This window comes from Hyperolius riggenbachi, chromosome 1 (assembly GCF_040937935.1).
Source record: "Hyperolius riggenbachi isolate aHypRig1 chromosome 1, aHypRig1.pri, whole genome shotgun sequence".
NCBI classification, from domain to species: Eukaryota; Metazoa; Chordata; class Amphibia; order Anura; family Hyperoliidae; genus Hyperolius; species Hyperolius riggenbachi.
In genome coordinates, this window is record NC_090646.1 from 615381693 (window position 1) to 615400425 (window position 18733).

At 45.5% G+C, this 18733-nt stretch overlaps 1 protein-coding gene across 3 annotated transcripts in view; it reads left to right on the forward strand.

The window, feature by feature from the left end:
• Window positions 1-12950: 12950 nt before the first annotated feature.
• The window catches only part of FYB1 (FYN binding protein 1), a 226512-nt gene continuing 220729 nt past the window's right edge, over window positions 12951-18733 (forward strand). For 2 of the 3 annotated variants that reach the window (XM_068250375.1, XM_068250408.1), the window contains exon 1: window positions 12951-12983. In XM_068250375.1, coding sequence (XP_068106476.1) covers window positions 12981-12983 — 3 coding nt within the window. In that variant the 5' untranslated portion in view covers window positions 12951-12980. Of the gene's footprint in view, window positions 12984-13431; window positions 13524-18733 lie in introns of those variants that run through there. The other variant, XM_068250401.1, reaches the window with a different exon arrangement.

Below are 18733 nucleotides of genomic sequence, written 5' to 3' on the forward strand. Positions count from 1 at the left end.
GTCTTTTGTGGCCTCTCGGATGAGTTTTCTCTGCGCTCTTGGGGTAATTTTGGTCGGCCAGCCACTCCTGGGAAGGTTCATCACTGTTCCATGTTTTTGCCATTTGTGGATAATGTCTCTCACTGTGGTTCGCTGGAGTCCCAAAGCTTTAGAAATGGCTTTATTACCTTTACCAGACTGATAGATCTCAATTACAGTACTTTGTTCTCATTTGTTCCTGAATTTCTTTGGATCTTGGCATGATGTCTAGCTTTTGAGGTATTTTTGGTCTACTTCTCTGTGTCAGATAGCTCCTATTTAAGTGATTTCTTGATTGAAACAGGTGTGGCAGTAATCAGGCCTGGGGGTGACTACAGAAATTGAACTCAGGTGTGATAAACCACAGTTAAGTTATTTTTTAACAAGGGGGGCAATCACTTTTTCACACAGGGCCATGTAGATTTGGAGGTTTTTTTTCTCACTAAATAATAAAAACCATCATTTAAAACTGCATTTTGTGTTCAATTATGTTATCTTTGACTAATAGTTAACGGTTTTTGATGAGCAGAAACATTTAAGTGTGACAAACATGCAAAAGAATAAGAAATCAGGAAGGGGGCAAATAGTTTTTCACACCACTGTATATATATATATATATATATATTAAAAATACATAAATAGTTATCTTAGGGACTGAACTTTTTTATGTATGTCAAGAGGGTATCTAACTGTAATTGGTGATGGATGCAAAACTGAAAAAATGCACCTTTATTTCCAAATAAATTATTGGCGCCATACATTGTACTAGGGAAATATTTTAAACATTGCAATAACCGGGACAAATGGGCAAATAAAATGTGTGACTATAATGGCTGAAAACTGAGAGAAATAATGAATTTTTTTCCATTTTTTCTTATTATTCCCATTCAAATGCATTTAGAATAAAATAATTCTTAGCAAAACGTACTACCCAAAGACAGCCTAATTGGTGGTGAAAAAACAGATTTCAGTGTGATAAGTACCGATAAAGTTATTGGCAAATGAATGGATGCAGTGCTGAAAGGTGAAAATTGCTCTGGTTTTGAAGGAGGAAAACCCTTAGAGGTGAAGTGGTTAAAGTTGACCTGAACTCTTGCACAGAACAGAAGAAAAACATAGAGAAATATACCCTGTATGGGTTTAGAGAGTATAGCTTGCCTTTCTCCCCCCATCATCTGTGAATAATCACCACTGTAATTTGATCTCTCAGCTCTGTCAGCCCAGGAATGTCTGCTGCCTCGGCAGAGCAGCTAATTTGTAAACACAGGATGTTAACCCTATGTCCTTTTCCTTGAAAACAGGAAGCAGACCCATTGTAGATTTACTGCAGGATTTGGATCAGCTGTAACAAAGAAATGTTTTTCTTTAAAGCTTATTATGCTGTTGCTTATCTTTTTAGAGCAGAGAGGACTTTCTGTGTTCAGGTCTGCTTTAACAGAAGAGTAACTGAGGTGAAATTGTACTTGCACCTTTCAAGAGTTTATTTTTTTTTACCTCTGTGGACTCGCCTTGTGCAAGGTTGGGTATTGCTCAAATATTTACACTTTGAACAACAAAATCAATTTCACTTGACCTCAGCAGAGGAAAGCAAAGCTACTGTTTTGGAGTGTCATCTGCCATTTCCTCTTCTACACATCCCTCCCTCTCTCCACTCAATGATGCAATGGTGCTCAGCTCTCTCCATATGTTATGGCTATTTCTGGCTATTTTAATAACCTGGGCAAGGCACCCTCTGCCACTTCTCATTCTGCTAGTACAAGGAGTCGTGTGACAATGTGACAAAAACTGATGCTACTGGCATCCACACATCACATTATAGGGGTCCTTCTAGTTCTTCTAAACTGCAAGAGAGCTGCTGCTGCTTGTAACGCCTTTGATACAGCCTATCGAATGCATCATAACCTCAAACAGTCATATTTCTGTTATTGAATCACCATGTCCTCTCATTTACACAAAGAGTTAAACCTTTAGCAATAACTCAGTAGAACACATGTACTGTAATTAGTTTAGCAAGCTTGTGTCAAAGACTTTTGAAGTCTGCATAAAAAAAAAACCCTGCTAACAGCGAACAAACTCTGCTCTGAAGCAGACTTTACATCTATAGCACTTCATAGATCAGAAGCAGTCTTAAGCTGGCCACGAACGGTCCAATTTCTAGCGAAAAATCGTTCGAGCGATCAGAAATTCTGATCGGACGAAAAATCGTTCACTACACCATCAACTAACCAATCGATGCTTCCTATCTTTCACGACCACCAAGAAAATCCAAATTTTCGTTTGACGAAAATTCATTCGGGCGACATTTTTTTCACTCATTCATAATCGATTGTGTCCACCAATGGAAATTATTTACAACCAATCCGATCAGAATTTCTAATCGCTCAAACGATTTTTCGCTAGAAATTGGACAGTTAGTGGCCAGCTTTAGCACTTATCCAAGACTGGATGTCTGCAAGATTCACACCTGTCCATGTCTTGAAACTCCCCAACAGACAGGGGAGGACTGGCCAGGGGGGAAGGGGATAGATTTCCCTGAAGACTGCCTCTAATTTAATAATTTAGGGCTGGCCGATCTACCAACCGTTTCGATAATTATTATCTGTGGTGCCACAAGCATGCCCAGTCAACGTTTTGACTGATTTCGGGTGGAAATTAGTTGAATGTATTGATCTGAGATGCTGGGAAATCTCAGGTTGATGTGGGCGATCAAGTACAATAATCACGAATGATGAACGCGAAGGAAACCCCAGCCATTGTCTCTCAAAATGTATTATGTGCTCCCCGTTGCTATTATACTTTACCTGTCATGCTGACCCTCAAATGTCCTTGCTGTATTTTTACATTGGCACCCCACGTGACTACCGGCATATAGCACATAGGGCGCGTGTGACATCATTTGGACTGTGGCTGCCATGAAAACGGGCCTCTAGTTTGTGGTTTCCCTCCTGGCCAAAAGGTCTCAGTCCTCCCCTGCCACCAGACTTAAAAAAAAACAGGACCATCCATTTTCCTCCACACAGCGCTGTAACTCTAAAATCCATGGTTTTCATTTTTGATGCATTTCTAGCCTTTAGAAAAATTTTAGCAGAACAATCTTTTCAGAAGTTTTTAAGGATATTCTGATGCCCATTCTAGGAAATCCTCGGGGAAATCGGACATCCTGAACTGGAGGTTGGTGCTCGTTACGACCTCGTGATCACGAGTAACTCGTGATCACACTCGTGATCACAAGTCGTTTTGGCCGATCACGAATGGCGGTATAAAGGTTCTCGGACATACTTTATTATTCACTAGACACCTTAGCCCGTTTAATAACGGGCTCTAGGTCTGTCACTGCCACCTGTCAGTGCTCATGCGTACGCCTGGCCGGCCGGCCCCCTGACTATCCTGCTCTCGTCCCAGCAACGGCTGTCCCTGCGGCACATGTGCAGTAGAACAGACGCAGGGACACACACACAGACATGGGACGCACAGACACAGGGGTTTTATTAGGTAGGATAATCATATTGCATAACTGTAGAGTCGTAATGCTTTACTGAATGAAAATATGCAATCTATTTTTTATATGACCTACTGACGTATATGACCCATTTCCAATTGCAATAAGACTGGACTTTGCGTGTCACAGCCCACCCATCAGGATGAGCACCTTAAGAGACCTAACGCCACAGATCTCTAGATCCTTTGTCTATCATCTGTTTTGGATATTCCATCCCGACAGGCCAGAAAGACACCGGCCACAGTTCATCATTTTGGATTATTCACTACAAAGACTTAATCGCTTACTGGACTCTGACACAGTATTTTGTACTTCAGACATTCTACCTCATTTCTCATCTCTTACTTATTCTATCCAACCAATCTGTTCAGATATATTTATTTGCTAGCTCCAATGTATATTTGTTTTTATAATAAAACTAATGATTTAATTTCTCCAGTTTGCCCTTGTGGCATGAAATATGAAAATTATGGATTTTAGAGTTACAGTGGTATGTGGAGAGAAACAGATGGATAGTTCTGTATTCTTGTAGGGAGTGTCAAGGCATGGACAGGTGTGAATCCTGCAGACACCCAGGGCCAAATGCAATTCATTCTTTTTCACCTGAGTTATCTCCTAGGAGATATTTTTCATCTTCTGTTTAAACTAACTTTTAAGCATTTTACAATTAAAAAAAAGTACCCGGAGCTTAGTGAAAGAGTACCGCCACATTTATTTAGAGTATTTTCTTGCTTGCTGGAAGCTTAAAAGGAATTTTATGGCAAGTTGTGAAAATATCACCTAGGAGATAACTCAGGAGAAAAGGGGAATTGCATATGCCCCCCAGTCTGGGATAAGTGTTAGGCTGCTTTTGATCTATGAAGTGCTACAGACCTTAAAGAGAAACTGTAACCAACAATTGAACTTCATCCCAATTGGTAGCTGATGCCCCCTTTCCCATGAGAAATCTATTCCTTTTCTCAAACGGATGATCAGGGGGGTCCAGGGGCGGCGCCAGGGGGGTGCAAGGGGGTGCTCGAGCACCCCCTAGAATTGTCCAAGCACCCCCAAAGCACCCCCTGGAGTGAACTGACTTCAGGCGTCTAAAAGACGCCAAGTCAGTTCACACAGCGGCAGCACGGAGCAGCAGGCAGGGCTACGGTAAGATGGCCGCCCGGAGCCCTGTTCTGCAGACTTCGAGTCTGCAGTGCATGGCTTCGGGCGGCCATTTTCCCGTAGCCCTGCTCTCTGCATGCAGGCAGGAAGTCTCGTCGTGACGTCGGGAAGGAAGAGGATCGTGGGCGCGCGGGCGCTGCGCGCCACAATGAGGTCGGGACTCTGGACAGGAGGTCGGGAAAGAAGGTCTTCTGGCTGTAGGTGAGTAAATGGGTTTTTCTTTTCTTTTTCAGGTGATGCTGATTGTGCATATTGGGGTCATATCTGCTATGGATTGTGCATATTGGGGTCATATCTGCTACGGATTGTGCATATTGGGGTCATATCTGCTACGGATTGTGCATATTGGGGTCAGATCTGCTACGGATTGTGCATATTGGGGTCATATCTGCTACGGATTGTGCATATTGGGGTCATTTCTGCTACCGATTGTGCATATTGGGGTCATTTCTGCTACCGATTGTGCATATTGGGGTCATTTCTCCTACCGATTGTGCATATTGGGGTCATTTCTGCTACCGATTGTGCATATTGGGGTCATTTCTGCTACCGATTGTGCATATTGGGGTCATATCTGCTACGGATTGTGCATATTGGAGTCATATCTGCTACCGATTGTGCATATTGGGGTAATTTCTGCTACGGATTGTGCATATTGGGGTCATATCTGCTACGGATTGTGCATATTGGAGTCATATCTGCTACCGATTGTGCATATTGGGGTCATATCTGCTACCGATTGTGCATATTGGGGTCATATCTGCTACCGATTGTGCATATTGGGGTCATATCTGCTACCGATTGTGCATATTGGGGTCATATCTGCTACCGATTGTGCATATTGGGGCCATATCTGCTACCGATTGTGCATATTGGGACCATATCTGCTACCGATTGTGCATATTGGGGCCATATCTGCTACCGATTGTGCATATTGGGGTCATATCTGCTACCGATTGTGCATATTGGGGTCATATCTGCTACCGATTGTGCATATTGGGGTCATATCTGCTACCGATTGTGCATATTGGGGTCATATCTGCTACCGATTGTGCATATTGGGGTCATATCTGCTACCGATTGTGCATATTAGGGTCATATCTGCTACCGATTGTGCATATTGGGGTCATTGGACGTGTTTTTTGTTAAAATCTGCTCACATTACGTGTATTTTCTTGAGAAAACCTGCACAATTATGTGAATTTTCTGGGAAAAGGGTCACCAAAGCTTGGGCCATCTGTCTTTGCGTTGCACTTTTAAAGGGAACCCGAGGTGAGAATAATATTGAGGCTGCCATATTTATCTCCCTTTAAGCAATACCAGTTGCCTGGCTGCCGTGCTGGTCCTCTGCCTCTTATTCTTTCAACCATAGACCCTGAACAAGCATGCAGCAGGTCAGGGGTTTCTGACAATATTGTCAGAACTGACAAGATTAGCTGCATGGCTTGTTTCTGGTGTAATTCAGTTCACTACTACAGCCAAATAGATCAGCAGGGCTGCCAGGCAACTAGTATTGTTTAAAAGGAAATAAATATGGCAGCCACCATATCACTCTTACCCTGGGTTCACTTTAAATTACAGTTAGCCCCGCCCTCATCCGGTCATGACCACGCCCATTTTTTCGCCGCGGCGCGCTTCGCGCGCCGCAGGTCGTCAGCTCCCCCGGAAATTGGTCCAGCACCTGCATAGCACCCCCTAAAAAATTTTCCTGGAGCCGCCACTGGGGGGGTCTGTACAGCTATATATTGTGGTGAAACCCCTCCCACAGTGTGATGTCAGGACCATTGTCTTGACAGTTTCCTGTCTGTGAACCTTGTTGCATTGTAGGAAATAGCTGTTTACAGCTGTTTCCAAATGCCACAAAAGCAAGAAGCAGCTACTTCCACACACCTGCCAGCAAAAAAATTTCACCATGTGATAAATGTCAGAATGTAAATCAGGGAGAAGAAAGATTTTACAACCGGCAAACACTGAATAAATCATTTATACATAATTATTGTAAACATAAAGCACTTTTTTATTACATTATTTTCACACCCTACTTTCCTCTTTAAAGGTGCGTACACAAGCACTACGGCCGCCAACGACGGGTCCGTCAGACCCTCCCGCTGGGCGGACTTTCAGGCGACAGTAGCACGTGTGTACGCACTGTCGGCGGACTGATAAGGCTGTTTCTGAGCGATCTGCCGGGTGGATCGCTCAGAAACAGCCTTATCAGTCCGACGACAGTGAGTACAGGCACTACTGTCGCCTGAAAGTCCGCCCAGCAGAATGTTTCAGCCAGCTGAGAGGGATGTGGTCTTTGATGACTATGAAGGATCATCCATATAGGTACAATTGAAACTGCTGGAGGGCCCACACAATCGCTAGAAACTCTTTCTGTGTTGTGGAGTATGCAGCCTCCCTTGGAAGTAGCTTCCTGCTCAGGTAGAGGAGAGGATGCTCATTCCTGGTCTCATCCACCTGGCTATGTACTGCTCCCAGACCATGGTCAGTTTGTACAATGAACTGACAAGAGAAGTTAGGAAAAGAGGCCTCACTAAGTGGGTTCCAGATTACGAAGTTCTCTGCCATGCCTACTATTTTTTTTTTTCAATTATCTAACCAAAAGACATTTTTTATTTTTTCAAGCTAGTAAGTAACATGATTTCCTGTATACTTGGGCCAACTAATGTGCTATTACCATGCCTCCCAACTTTTTGTGATGAGAAACAGGGACACTGAAGCCATTCTCCTGCTACACCCCTAGTCACACATACCATAAAGATTTCATAAGAAAAATATTGTGTTTTATAGTTCATACCACACTGGTCTTTTCTATCCTGGTTCATTTTCAGTTTAGAGCCAATCAAACACATTTTTTTAGAGAAATATATATATTTACATAGAAAGAGGGACAAATGAGGACAGAGGGACAGGGCTCCCAAAGAGGGACTGCCCCTCAGAGATGGGACAAGGTCCTCCAGCACCCAAGGCTGAGACACTAAACTGTGCCCCAACATCCCTCCCACCCCAGCCGTCACACACTGACTGCTATTAGAGTAAAGAGGTGCCCCAGGGCCCCCAACGCCCCCCCCCAACATCTTAATCTCTAGTAATTTGTCTTGCAGTCACTGCCACGTATCCCCTTTTCTTATTTCTCTCTGCTTCAAACACAATAGGGAACTGTTAGCTGAGTGAGTTGTGCGCCCCCTCCTACACTGCGCCCTGAGGCTGGAGTATCTCTCTCGCCTCTGCCTCGGCCCGGCTGTCCCTCCAAAAGAGTGACAGTTGGGAGCTAAGTACATTGTGCAATGGTCGATCTTACCAGTACAAGTAACACTGATAACAAAAAGCAAATTTTGAAACAATGTATAGCTCCCAACTGTCCCTCTTTTTGGATGGACAGTCCCTGTTTGGGAACTAAATCTCTATGGGCCTGATTCACAAAGCGGTGCTAACAGTTAGCACCGTGGTGAAAAGCCCCTTATCACGCCTAAACTCACTTTAGGCGTGATAAGAAGAAACTCGCGCGAAGTAAGTGCGCGCGCAGCACCCGACGCTTCGCGCGAAGCTCCCATTAAACCCTATGGGACTTTGCGCGCGCGCTCACGCGCGGTAACTTCGCGCGAAGAGCAGGAAAAAGCGGTGATAACTCAGTGGTGAAAAGGTCATCACGCCTAAAGTCTTTTAGGCGTGATAACTGGGTTATCACCGCTTTGTGAACCAAGCCCTATGTCTCTCTTTCTTCCTCATTTGTCCCTCTTTCAGGAGTAATGTACAGATCAATGTAAATATATGTATTTTTCTCCTGAAAAATGTTTTAAATTGAGTCTAAACTTTATTCTCGTCCTAAATTAATATATTTCTTGCTTGTAAATGTATTATACAATACATTAATGATGATAGATAGGACCAGTGTGGTTTGAATGATAAAACAACATCTTTTTGCTTTTGTGAAATGTGTGACTAGGGGTGTGGCTGGCTGTGGCTCAATATGTGGCAGGGGCATGTCAGTTCCTCTTTCTTAAAGGGACCGACCCAGAGGATGTCGGGGGACCTTGCGGGCTATGGGGGGCTGGAGGAAGCCCCAGGTAAGTCCGGATTTACTTTTTTTCTTATTGTTTGGGGTCCCTTTTAACTCAAAATGTTGGGAGGTATGTGATTCTACAAAAAAAATATATATATCTTCTCGCTCTACTGAATATAATGTGGCCCTAACTACATGGGTTTCTACAAAAACTTCTTCAAAATTGCCTTGTGGTTCTAGTGGATGAAAATGAGCATTTGTACTCAATAAGGGGCTTTACCAATGCTTCTTCTACAAAAATCGCCCCACAAAAAAACACAGTTTATAACTGGATGATGCAATGTCTTGCTCTAAATACGTGGCCCTGACAAATATTTCTTATTTTTAGAAAAGTTACCATGAAAACGAGTTCTATTGGTTAATGCAGTGTGTTGCTGTAAATGTGTGTGTGTGTGTGTGAGTGAGTGTGTGTGGTGTGTGTGTGTGTGTGTGGTGTGTGTGTGAGTGTGTGTGTGAGTGTGTGTGTGTGTGTGTGTGTGTGTGAGTGAGTGTGTGTGTGTGTGTGAGTGTGTGTGTGTGTGAGTGTGTGTGTTTGTGTGTGTGTGTGAGTGCGTGTGTGTGTGTGTGTGTGTGTGTGTGAGTGTGTGTGTGAGTGTGAGTGTGTGTGTGTGTGTGGTGTGTGTGTGTGTGTGTGTATGTGAGTGTGTGTGTGTGTGTGAGTGTGTGTGTGTGTGTGAGTGTGTGTGTGTAAGTGTGTGTGTGTGGTGTGTGTATGTGTGTGTGTGTGTGGAGGGGGGGGGGCTGCCACTGCTTCTTCGGAAAACGTCTCCTGCATAAGAAGCCTCTGTGATGCAAGGTCTTGCTCTAAATATGAGGCGCTGACAACATTTCCTAAAAAATTACTTATGAAAGGAAGTACTTCTGTTCAGAGGAAGCCCCGATTCCCACGGAATTTCTGATTTGTGCCTATGCCAATTAACGATTCCGCACATTTCTGTTTTCCGATTCCAATTTTTGAGGCGTCTTTTTTGGGACAATTTTTGCATTCTCTGATTGGCCAAATACTTCCTAGTTGACTCTGCATTCTCTGATTTGTCCAGTGCTTCCGAGTTCTGTGATTGGGCTAAAATTAACGAGTTCCAGTAATGTGGAATTTCCGCCGATATCCGATTTTCGAGGACCGGAATGCGAATGAGCATCCTATTTTGTTCTGTTGGATGGTGCAGCGTCTTGCTTTAAATATGGGGCCCTGTCTACTGTTAAAGTAACCCAGAGCTGAAGAAATAAGAAACATCGATACTTATCCGCTGCTTCCTACAGCAACATTAACACGTGCGAGTCCCATCGCCGTCCTCCCGCGGTCTGCTGTTCAGCCACAATCAGCCCCGGCAACTGTCTCAGTCGTGTCCAGTCTGGGTCTTCTGCGCATACTGCGCATACAAGAGTGCAGTCCATGCCTACCCGATAGCATGAAGCTACACGTGTAAGACTATTTCCTCTGAGTGGCTTCATGCTATGGGGCATGGACTCATGGGTACTGAGGGTACTGGGCAGCAGTGTGTGTGTGGAGGGGGGGGGGGGGGCAGAGAAGGATGAAGATGAAATGCAGCCTTAGGCAAGATAGCAGTTTTTTCCCACCGCTGATGGTCCCTTGGCTTTTTTAGTTAGATTTGGTGAAGGCTAGCATCCACCAGGACAGGGAAGTTCCTAGGCTAAATTGCACCCAGGGTGGGGGTGTAAAAATTGCAACACCCCTTTCCCCCCCCAGTATAGGTTAGCCAAGTATAGTTGCATACAGTTTTTCTTATCAATGATATGTACTTTTTCTGCATATATCTAAACTTTGTACCTTGTTTTTTCTACAATCAGTTCCAAAAAAATTGTTTAAAAAAAAAATACAATTATTATAAATTATTATCGTTTTCAACAGTGGTGCTCGGATACCCCCAATCACGAATTCAACTCCGCCCACTTACGAATTGACTCATGATTATGATCACAAGTAGAAAGGGATATCCGACTCGAGTGCGGTTTTGAGTCGAATAACCGCATGTAATCACGAATCACGAGTCGGTATTCGTGATTAAAAACTCGCCGACTTTAATGGTTAATAGCAAAGCCCCCTTACATGCTAGAAACACCAAATTTTGCCACATATGTTAACCTCCTTGCCCTTTATCCCGAACTCAGTTCGGGATAACCTGCGCAGGAGGATTTCTCAGGCCCCGCTGGGCCGATTTGCATAATTTTTTTTTGTTACAAGGAGCTAGCACTTTGCTAGCTGCTTGTAACATCTGCTCGCCGCCGCCGCTCGCCGCCGATCCGCCGCTATCTGCAACGTCGGCCCGCCCCCCCCCCCTCCAGACCCCTTGCGCAGCCTGGCCAATCAGGGCCAGGCAGCGCTGAGGGGTGGCCCGGGATTCCCTATGACGTCCCGACGACGTCATCCCGCCCCGTGCCATGGCGACCAGGGAAGCCCAGCAGGAAATCCCGTTCTGAACGGGGTTTCCTGCTTACTCCGATCGCCGGAAGCGATCGGAATGGCTGCGGAGCTGCCGCTGCTCAGGAGCTATCATGTAGCGAGCCCTGGCCTCGCTACATGATTTAAAAACATTAAAAAAAGTGCTGCGCTGCCTCCTTGCTGGGGGAATTAGACCGGCAAGGAGGTTAAGTAGAATAGTGGGAACAAGAGGATTTTTTTTTCAAAAAGACCTTATAGTTTTTGAGAAAATCGATTTTAAAGTTTCAAAGGAAAAAAGTAAACATTTTAATGCGGTAAATGACAGTTAATGTATTTACCGCATTTAAATGAATATATTTTTTTCCTCTGAAACTTTAAAATTCATTTTCTCAAAAACTATAATGTCTTTATGAAAAAAATGTAATCATGAATACCGACTAGTGATCACAAGTCGGGTAACGAGTGCAATCACGAGTGCCGATCACTAATACCTATCACGACCTCATGATTGCATTTATAGATTATTTAGTCAGTGTTGCCCATTGAAAAATCTTTCCTCTTCCTGATTTACATTCTGAAATGTATTACTGGTGGTGAAATCTTTAATTCTGCCAGGTGATCAGTACGGAATGTTTGTTACTGAGAGTTCTATACACAGAGGAACATATTGCTTGCTTGATAATTGGAAAAAGCTGTTATTTCTCACAATGCAATAAGGTTCACAGACAGGAAATCTGTCAGGACCATGGTCATGACATCACACAGTAGGAGGGGTTTCATCACAATATCAGCCACACAGACCCCCCTGACGATCTATTTGAGAAGGTAAGGATTTATTGTGGGAAAGGGAGGTATCGGCTACTGATTGTAATGAAGTTCAAACCTTGCTTAAACTTCCCTTTTAAAGGAAAACTGTAAGGAGAGGGATATGGCTGTTACCATATGTATTACCTTTTCAGCAATACCAGTTGCCTGGCTGTCCTGCTGATCCTCTGCCTCTAATACTTTTAGCCACAGACCCTGAACAAGCATGCAGCAGATCAGGTGTTTCTGACATTATTGTCAGATCTGACAAGATTAGCTGCATGCTTGTTTCTGGTGTTATACAGACACTACTGCAGCCAAATATATCAGCAGGGCTGCCAGGCAACTGGTATTGTTAAAAAGGAAATAAATATGGCAACCTCCATATCCCTCTTGCTACAGTTGTCCTTTAAAGGACAACTGTAGAGAGAGGTACTGTATATGGAGGCTGCCATATTTATTTCTTTTTAAGCAATACCAGTTGCCTGGCATCCCTGCTGATCCTCTGCCTCTATTACTTTTAGCCATAGAACCTGTACAAGCATGCAGCAGATCAGGTGTTTCTGACATTACTGTCAGATATGACAAGATTGTCTGCATGCTTGTTCCTGGTGTGATTCAGACACTTCTGCAACCAAATAGATCAGCAGGGCTGCCAGGCAACTGGTATGGTCTAAAAGGAAATACATGACAGCCTCCATATCCCTCTTGCTACAGCTGTCCTTTAAGATCTTTATGACTCCAGTTTCTTTAACCTGCTCTATGGTCTGATATGACTCAGGTGTTGCTGCACATGTTTGCTGAACAAAACATACACTTTTTAAATGCCGACTGATCTGTGTCCAGGGACAGAAAACCCTGCACAGCCTACAGCAGAGAGCGGCACTCTGCAATAAGGCTAAATTAACTACAAGCCAAGAAAAGAAAAAAAAAAGAGGAAGTGTGTTGTGGAGAGCCAAGCTTCAATGACATGCAAAAGATAATCATTAAACTCTGCCACTGCGTTTCACATACAGGACTCCAGTGCAGCTGCCATGGTAAGTTCCATAGATTTATCCATAACTACTGGCATTGACAAGATGTGTAGCTAGACAGACAGACAGGCAGCTGTAATGTATCATACATCATACATCATACATATATAAGGACTTCTGTGCTCTTCCCTGATGTGTGTTGGTAAGGTCCTTCGGATAGAGGAAGATAGATAGACAGACAAATAGACAGGCTCTGTGAAGCCTTGTACTGTGTATAAGGTTTTAGGACTATCTACTGTATTTAACGTGAACCTGAACTGAGTAATATTATTTAAAATAAACAACGATTTCTTCCAGTTTGTCAGAACTGAAATATATCAGTTGCTGTCAGTTATAACTGAAAGGATAACTGATCAGCAAGATAATGTCCATGTTTACCTATGGCTCAAGTAGGTGATATTACAATTTAAATGTATGCTGACCAGGAAGCTATTATGGGGTAATGGCCATTTTCAAAATGGAGGATGGAGAATTCCATTGATCACAGTGGACAAAAAGGACCCAGGAAAGGAGTAAGAGATTGATGAGTAGACTACGTGGGAGGTAAGTATGATGTGTGTATGTTTATTTTGACTTTTCATTTTCAGTTCAGGTTTGCTTTAAGCCTCATACACACATACAAGGACTAGTGCCTGGCAGTGACTGGGGCGTGATCCCTTGCTAGCCTGTAAGCTAGTAATGCGTTCTATTGGTATGGAGAGGGGAGGAGGGCCGATAGTACAGCACATGACGGAGCAGCTTGGAGGAGGCGGAGTGAGTAGGAGAACAATGTCCTCATTCTGAGTTTGGCTTAGTTGATCTACCAGGCAGATTACTGAGGGGGATCGGGGCCGCAGTAGACTGGCTGGATTCTCGTTAGAGGCTTAAGAGGCACCAGCCACTGGGTGCAGAGTCATAAGGGCGCACTCCCCACCCTAACATCCCAGGGCTGACATCAAGGCAGTAGAACAGGTACTGCAGCATGGAGTCTGGCAGAATACTTTGGGGGATGGGATTGCACTAGCCTATCAGGGAAAGCTATATGCAGATGGGGGGTAGAGCTAGTAGGTGTCCCCATATACGTAGGTGCCCGGATTTACATCACAGGAGCCTATAGGCACAGATGTCCTGGCACCTTAGACTTCACCCTCCATGAACATACAAACTTCGGACGAACTGCATAGTGAGTGGGCTGGCTGTCCCAGCTGTCACTTTTCGCTTACCTCTCTTGCATTCATCATAGGTGCCCCTAAGAATTAGGTAGACAGATGTACCCTCAATATTCAGTAGCAAGAGGCGTGCCCAAGTAGGTAGCTAGAGGATCCTCAGTATTGGGTAGCAAGAGGTCAGTGGAAGGCTGAGAGCTGGGTCTATGGCTAAAAGTATTAGAGGCAGACATTCTCATCAAGACTCTGCATAGGAAAGGGAAGAGGGAGGCACTCGGAGAGGAGAGTGAGCCGCCTTTCCATCTTCAGGCGCATGTAGGCACGTGCCTACAATGCCTTATGCTAAATACGGCCCTGCCCATATATGTAGTCCCTCCCAAAGGCACATAAAGTTGTCCCCCAGTATAGATAGTTCTCTACCCCCATAGGTAGCCAGAGGAGTCCCTGGTGGTGGTCCCCCCTTCCCCCAGCACAGTAGTAGAAGTGGAGGCATGAAGACGCTTACATGATCCAGTTGGCATAGGTCTCCCATCCGATCTGCCTTCCATAGCCTCAGTGCTCCCTCCACTTCCTGGTTCTGCTGCAGGAAGAAGAGTGAGCTCTGTGGCTACTGAGGGCAGATCACTGGCTAGATCACGTGAGCGTCTTCATGCTTCAGTTGCTGACATTATGCATGGAGGGGGTGGAGAGCACTGGAGGGGGACCCTAGGAGTGGGAAGGAGGGAGGTGAGCAAACAACAATGGAGAATCCTTCAGCCCTCTAGTGGCCCAGTCCGGCCCAGGGGGCTACCTGGCCTCCAGGCCCAGGGTATATCGTGGGGGGATATCGGACCATTAGAACTCCACCAGGGAATACTGAAGGGGGGGGTTAGGGGAACTGCTAGACCACCAGGGATTACTGTGAGGGTTGGGGGACGGACATGACTAGAAATCACTGGGCCCCCCTGCAAAACTTTGAATGGCCTTTCCCCACCCCTCTGTGTTCTTGTGCCTTGTATGTCTCCAAAACGCTGCTGACAGGAAGTAGAGTCAGCGGTTTGGAGATGTAGAAGACGTAGGCACGCAGAGCTTCGTTACCGCCTGAAATGCGGAAGTCAGAGGTGAGACCCCGCCTACTGTCCCCACCCCTGCCATCATTTCTGGAGGGGGGAGCCGTAAGCATTGAAGGGGGGGGTGAGGTGAGGGGGGGGAGTTGGGCCCCCTTCCCCGCCGCTGTGTTCCCAATGCCCCCTTTCCTGCAGCGCCCCCTCCTGCAGCTGAAAACTGCCCTGGGTTGGCCCCTCACCAGGCTTGGGAGCCCCCCGCAACTGCATTCCTTGCAGGGGCTGTTGCTATGCCCCTGTTGGGGGTCCACTATACTACCAGGGAAAGCTATCGGAAGAAGGGCAGGGACAACTAAACCACCAGGGAATATAGAGGGAAGACTGAAGGACCACTAGACTATCAGGAAATACTGTGGGTGATGTGTACCGTGGAGGGAATCACTAGACCACCAGGAAATACTGTGGGGGTTGGAAAATCATTAAACTGCCAAGATATACTGTAGGGGGATGGGCGAACCACTGGACTATCAAAAAAAACTGTGTGTATGTGTGTATATGTGTGTGTATGTGGGGGGTACAAAACTATCCGGGAATATTGGTACTTCCCATATCTAGCTACATACATCAGATACGGTCAGAGTACAGCACTGAATCAAGCAGATAAATATTTGGCTTTGGCCTCTACTGAATTGATAATGTGACTTTGTCAGAGGTGACTGTGTAACTTGGAGTTCAGGGATCTAATGGGCCTCTGGGCAACAAATAATCCTGGGACATCCAGTGCTATTACAAAACAAAATCTGTTTTACTTTCTATTTTTCAGAAATTCTACTGAGCTTTCTTTTGCAAACAGTAGACAGAGAATAGTAAAGGGATATAAGGAAATAGGAAGTGCTACTATACATTCTATAGCAGTGGCTGGATAGTGTAATGGTTAAGGGCTCTGCCTCTGACACAGGAGCCCAGGGTTCGAATCTCGGCTCTGCCTGTTCAGTAAGCCAGCACCTATTCAGTAGGAGACCTTAGGCAAGTCTCCCTAACGCTGCTACTGCCTATAGAGCGTGTCCTAGTGGCTGCAGCTCTGGAGCTTTGAGTCCGCCAGGAGAAAAGCGCAATATAAATGTTATTTGTCTTGTCTTGTCTTAGAGCTGTGGCATTGAAAGAAGAATAGCAGATATGTCGGGCCACAGCAGGGCTCTGTTTCTTTAAAACTCTTCTTCCAGTGCTGGCCCAAAGACCTGCAAAAGTTGAACCCTATGTGTGTGGTTCTTCTGCAGCATTTTTACCTTTGGCCTGATTCACAAAACGGTGATAACTCAGTTATCACGCCTAAAAGACTTTAGGCGTGATAACCTTTGCACTAGCAAAGTTATCACCGCTTTGTGCTGTAACTCGCGCGAAGCTACCGCGCGTAAGCGTGCGCGCAAAGTCCCATAGGGCTTAATGGGAGCTTCGCGCGAAGCGCCGGGGGCTGCGCGCGCAAAACTTTGCGCGCGGAAAATTCGCGCGAGTTTCTTCTTATCATGCCTAAACTGAGTTTAGGCGTGATAAAGGGGTTTTCACTCGCGTGCAAACACTTTGCACCGCTTTGTGAATCGAGCCCCTTGTGTTTGTAACGATTGGTGTCAACACGCAGAGAGAATCTGAATATTGGCGATCTGCAGAATCACCAGTAATGCAGATATACACCAGATTATGGATGATCTGCAGAATCACCAATAATCCAGGTACGTCTAACCTCTGGACACCTGAGATATGAGTGTTTGGTGTAACAGTAGCACTTTGAGTGAGAACCACCAGAGGAGCTGGAGGTTAGAAGAAGAAAGGAATTCACCCCAGACTGTGGGTGAATCCCTATTGGTTAAAGGCTCCCTAGGAGAGGGGCCTAGGCTAGGTTGCAGGATGCCCTGCTGCTAAGATGAACAGACTTGCCCTAACTGGCTGTGAGATCCTAGCTCTCTACACCCTGGAGACGGGCTAAGGTAATACAAGTACTCAGTGGTAGTCTTGGGTGTGAGGTCTGTAGTCACAACACCCTGGAACTAGTCTATAGCATAACATAGCATTGACACAGTATCCTAGGCTTGGGTGTGAGGTCCGTAGTCACAACACCCTGGAACTTGTCTATAGCATAACATAGCATTGACACAGTATCCTAGGTTTGGGTGTGAGGTCCGTAGTCACAACACCCTGGAACTAGTCTATAGCATAACATAACATTGACACAGTATCCTAGGCTTGGGTGTGAGGTCCGTAGTCACAACACCCTGGAACTAGTCTATATCATAACATAGCATTGACACAGTATCCTAGGCTTGGGTGTGAGGTCCGTAGTCACAACACCCTGGAACTAGTCTATATCATAACATAGCATTGACACAGTATCCTAGGCTTGGGTGTGAGGTCCGTAGTCACAACACCCTGGAACTAGTCTATAGCATAACATACGAGAGTAATGTAGCTCAGTGTGAATTCCCAGGTCCTCCCGGTTCTAACACACTGTAGGATCTGACTGAGGTCTGTGTGCTAACACATAAAGCATTCGCAACGGCAGACAATGTGAGACTGAGGGACGAGTGGTTATACAGTGCAGCGCTGATCAGCGCCGCCCAGTCCCTTCCAGCCAATCCGCATACATCCTGGGATCAGCTGACCAAAGGAGTCAGCTGATCCCTCTCTGCTTCCCATAAAGCTTCTGTCTTTCCGCGCGCGCGTGTGTGTATTCCTCAGCCTATGTGCACAGGAAGGCTGTACCACACCAGACACATGTCACCGCGCGTAAACCGCCGGACTGGACGCGGAAGTAGCCGCCACGCCGTCAGAGCACGCGGCGGCTATTCCGCAATCCTTCACAGTACCCCCCCCCTGAGGAGTGGACTCCGGACACTTCCCACCTGGCTTCCCAGGATGTAAGTCATGGAACTCTTTCCTCAATTCCTCTGCGTGCATGCGGCATTCTGGTACCCAAGTTCTATCCTCCACACCATAACCTTTCCAGTGTACCAAATATTGCACAGAATTTTGCACCAGCCGGGAGTCCAGAATCTTCTCAACCTCATACTCGGGTTGATCATCAATTAATACAGGAGGGGGGGGGGTGGAATCCACCTGTACTGCCGGCTTGAGCAATGACACGTGGAATGATCTTACACCTCGCATACTGGTAGGAAGATCAACGGCATAAGTGACAGCATTAATCTTTTTGGTCACTGGAAAAGGCCCAACAAACCTAGGCCCTAATTTGGGTGACAGTTGTTTGAATGCCAGATGTCGTATAGACACCCAGACCAAATCTCCTGGTGAAAAGTCCCATTCAGCAGAGCGTCTCTTGTCAGCCTGCTTTTTCTGAGACTTGAAAGCCTTCCCCAAATTTGTTTTCACCAGAGCCCAAATTTGTTTTAACGCCACCTGCCAATCCTCTAATTCTGGGAAAGGAGTAGATGCCACTGGCAAAGGAGCAAACTTAGGGGACCTTCCCGACACTACCTGAAAAGGTGAAAACCCGGAGGAAGAACTTTTCAGGTTGTTGTGCGCAAACTCAGCGAAAGGTAAAAACTTTACCCAG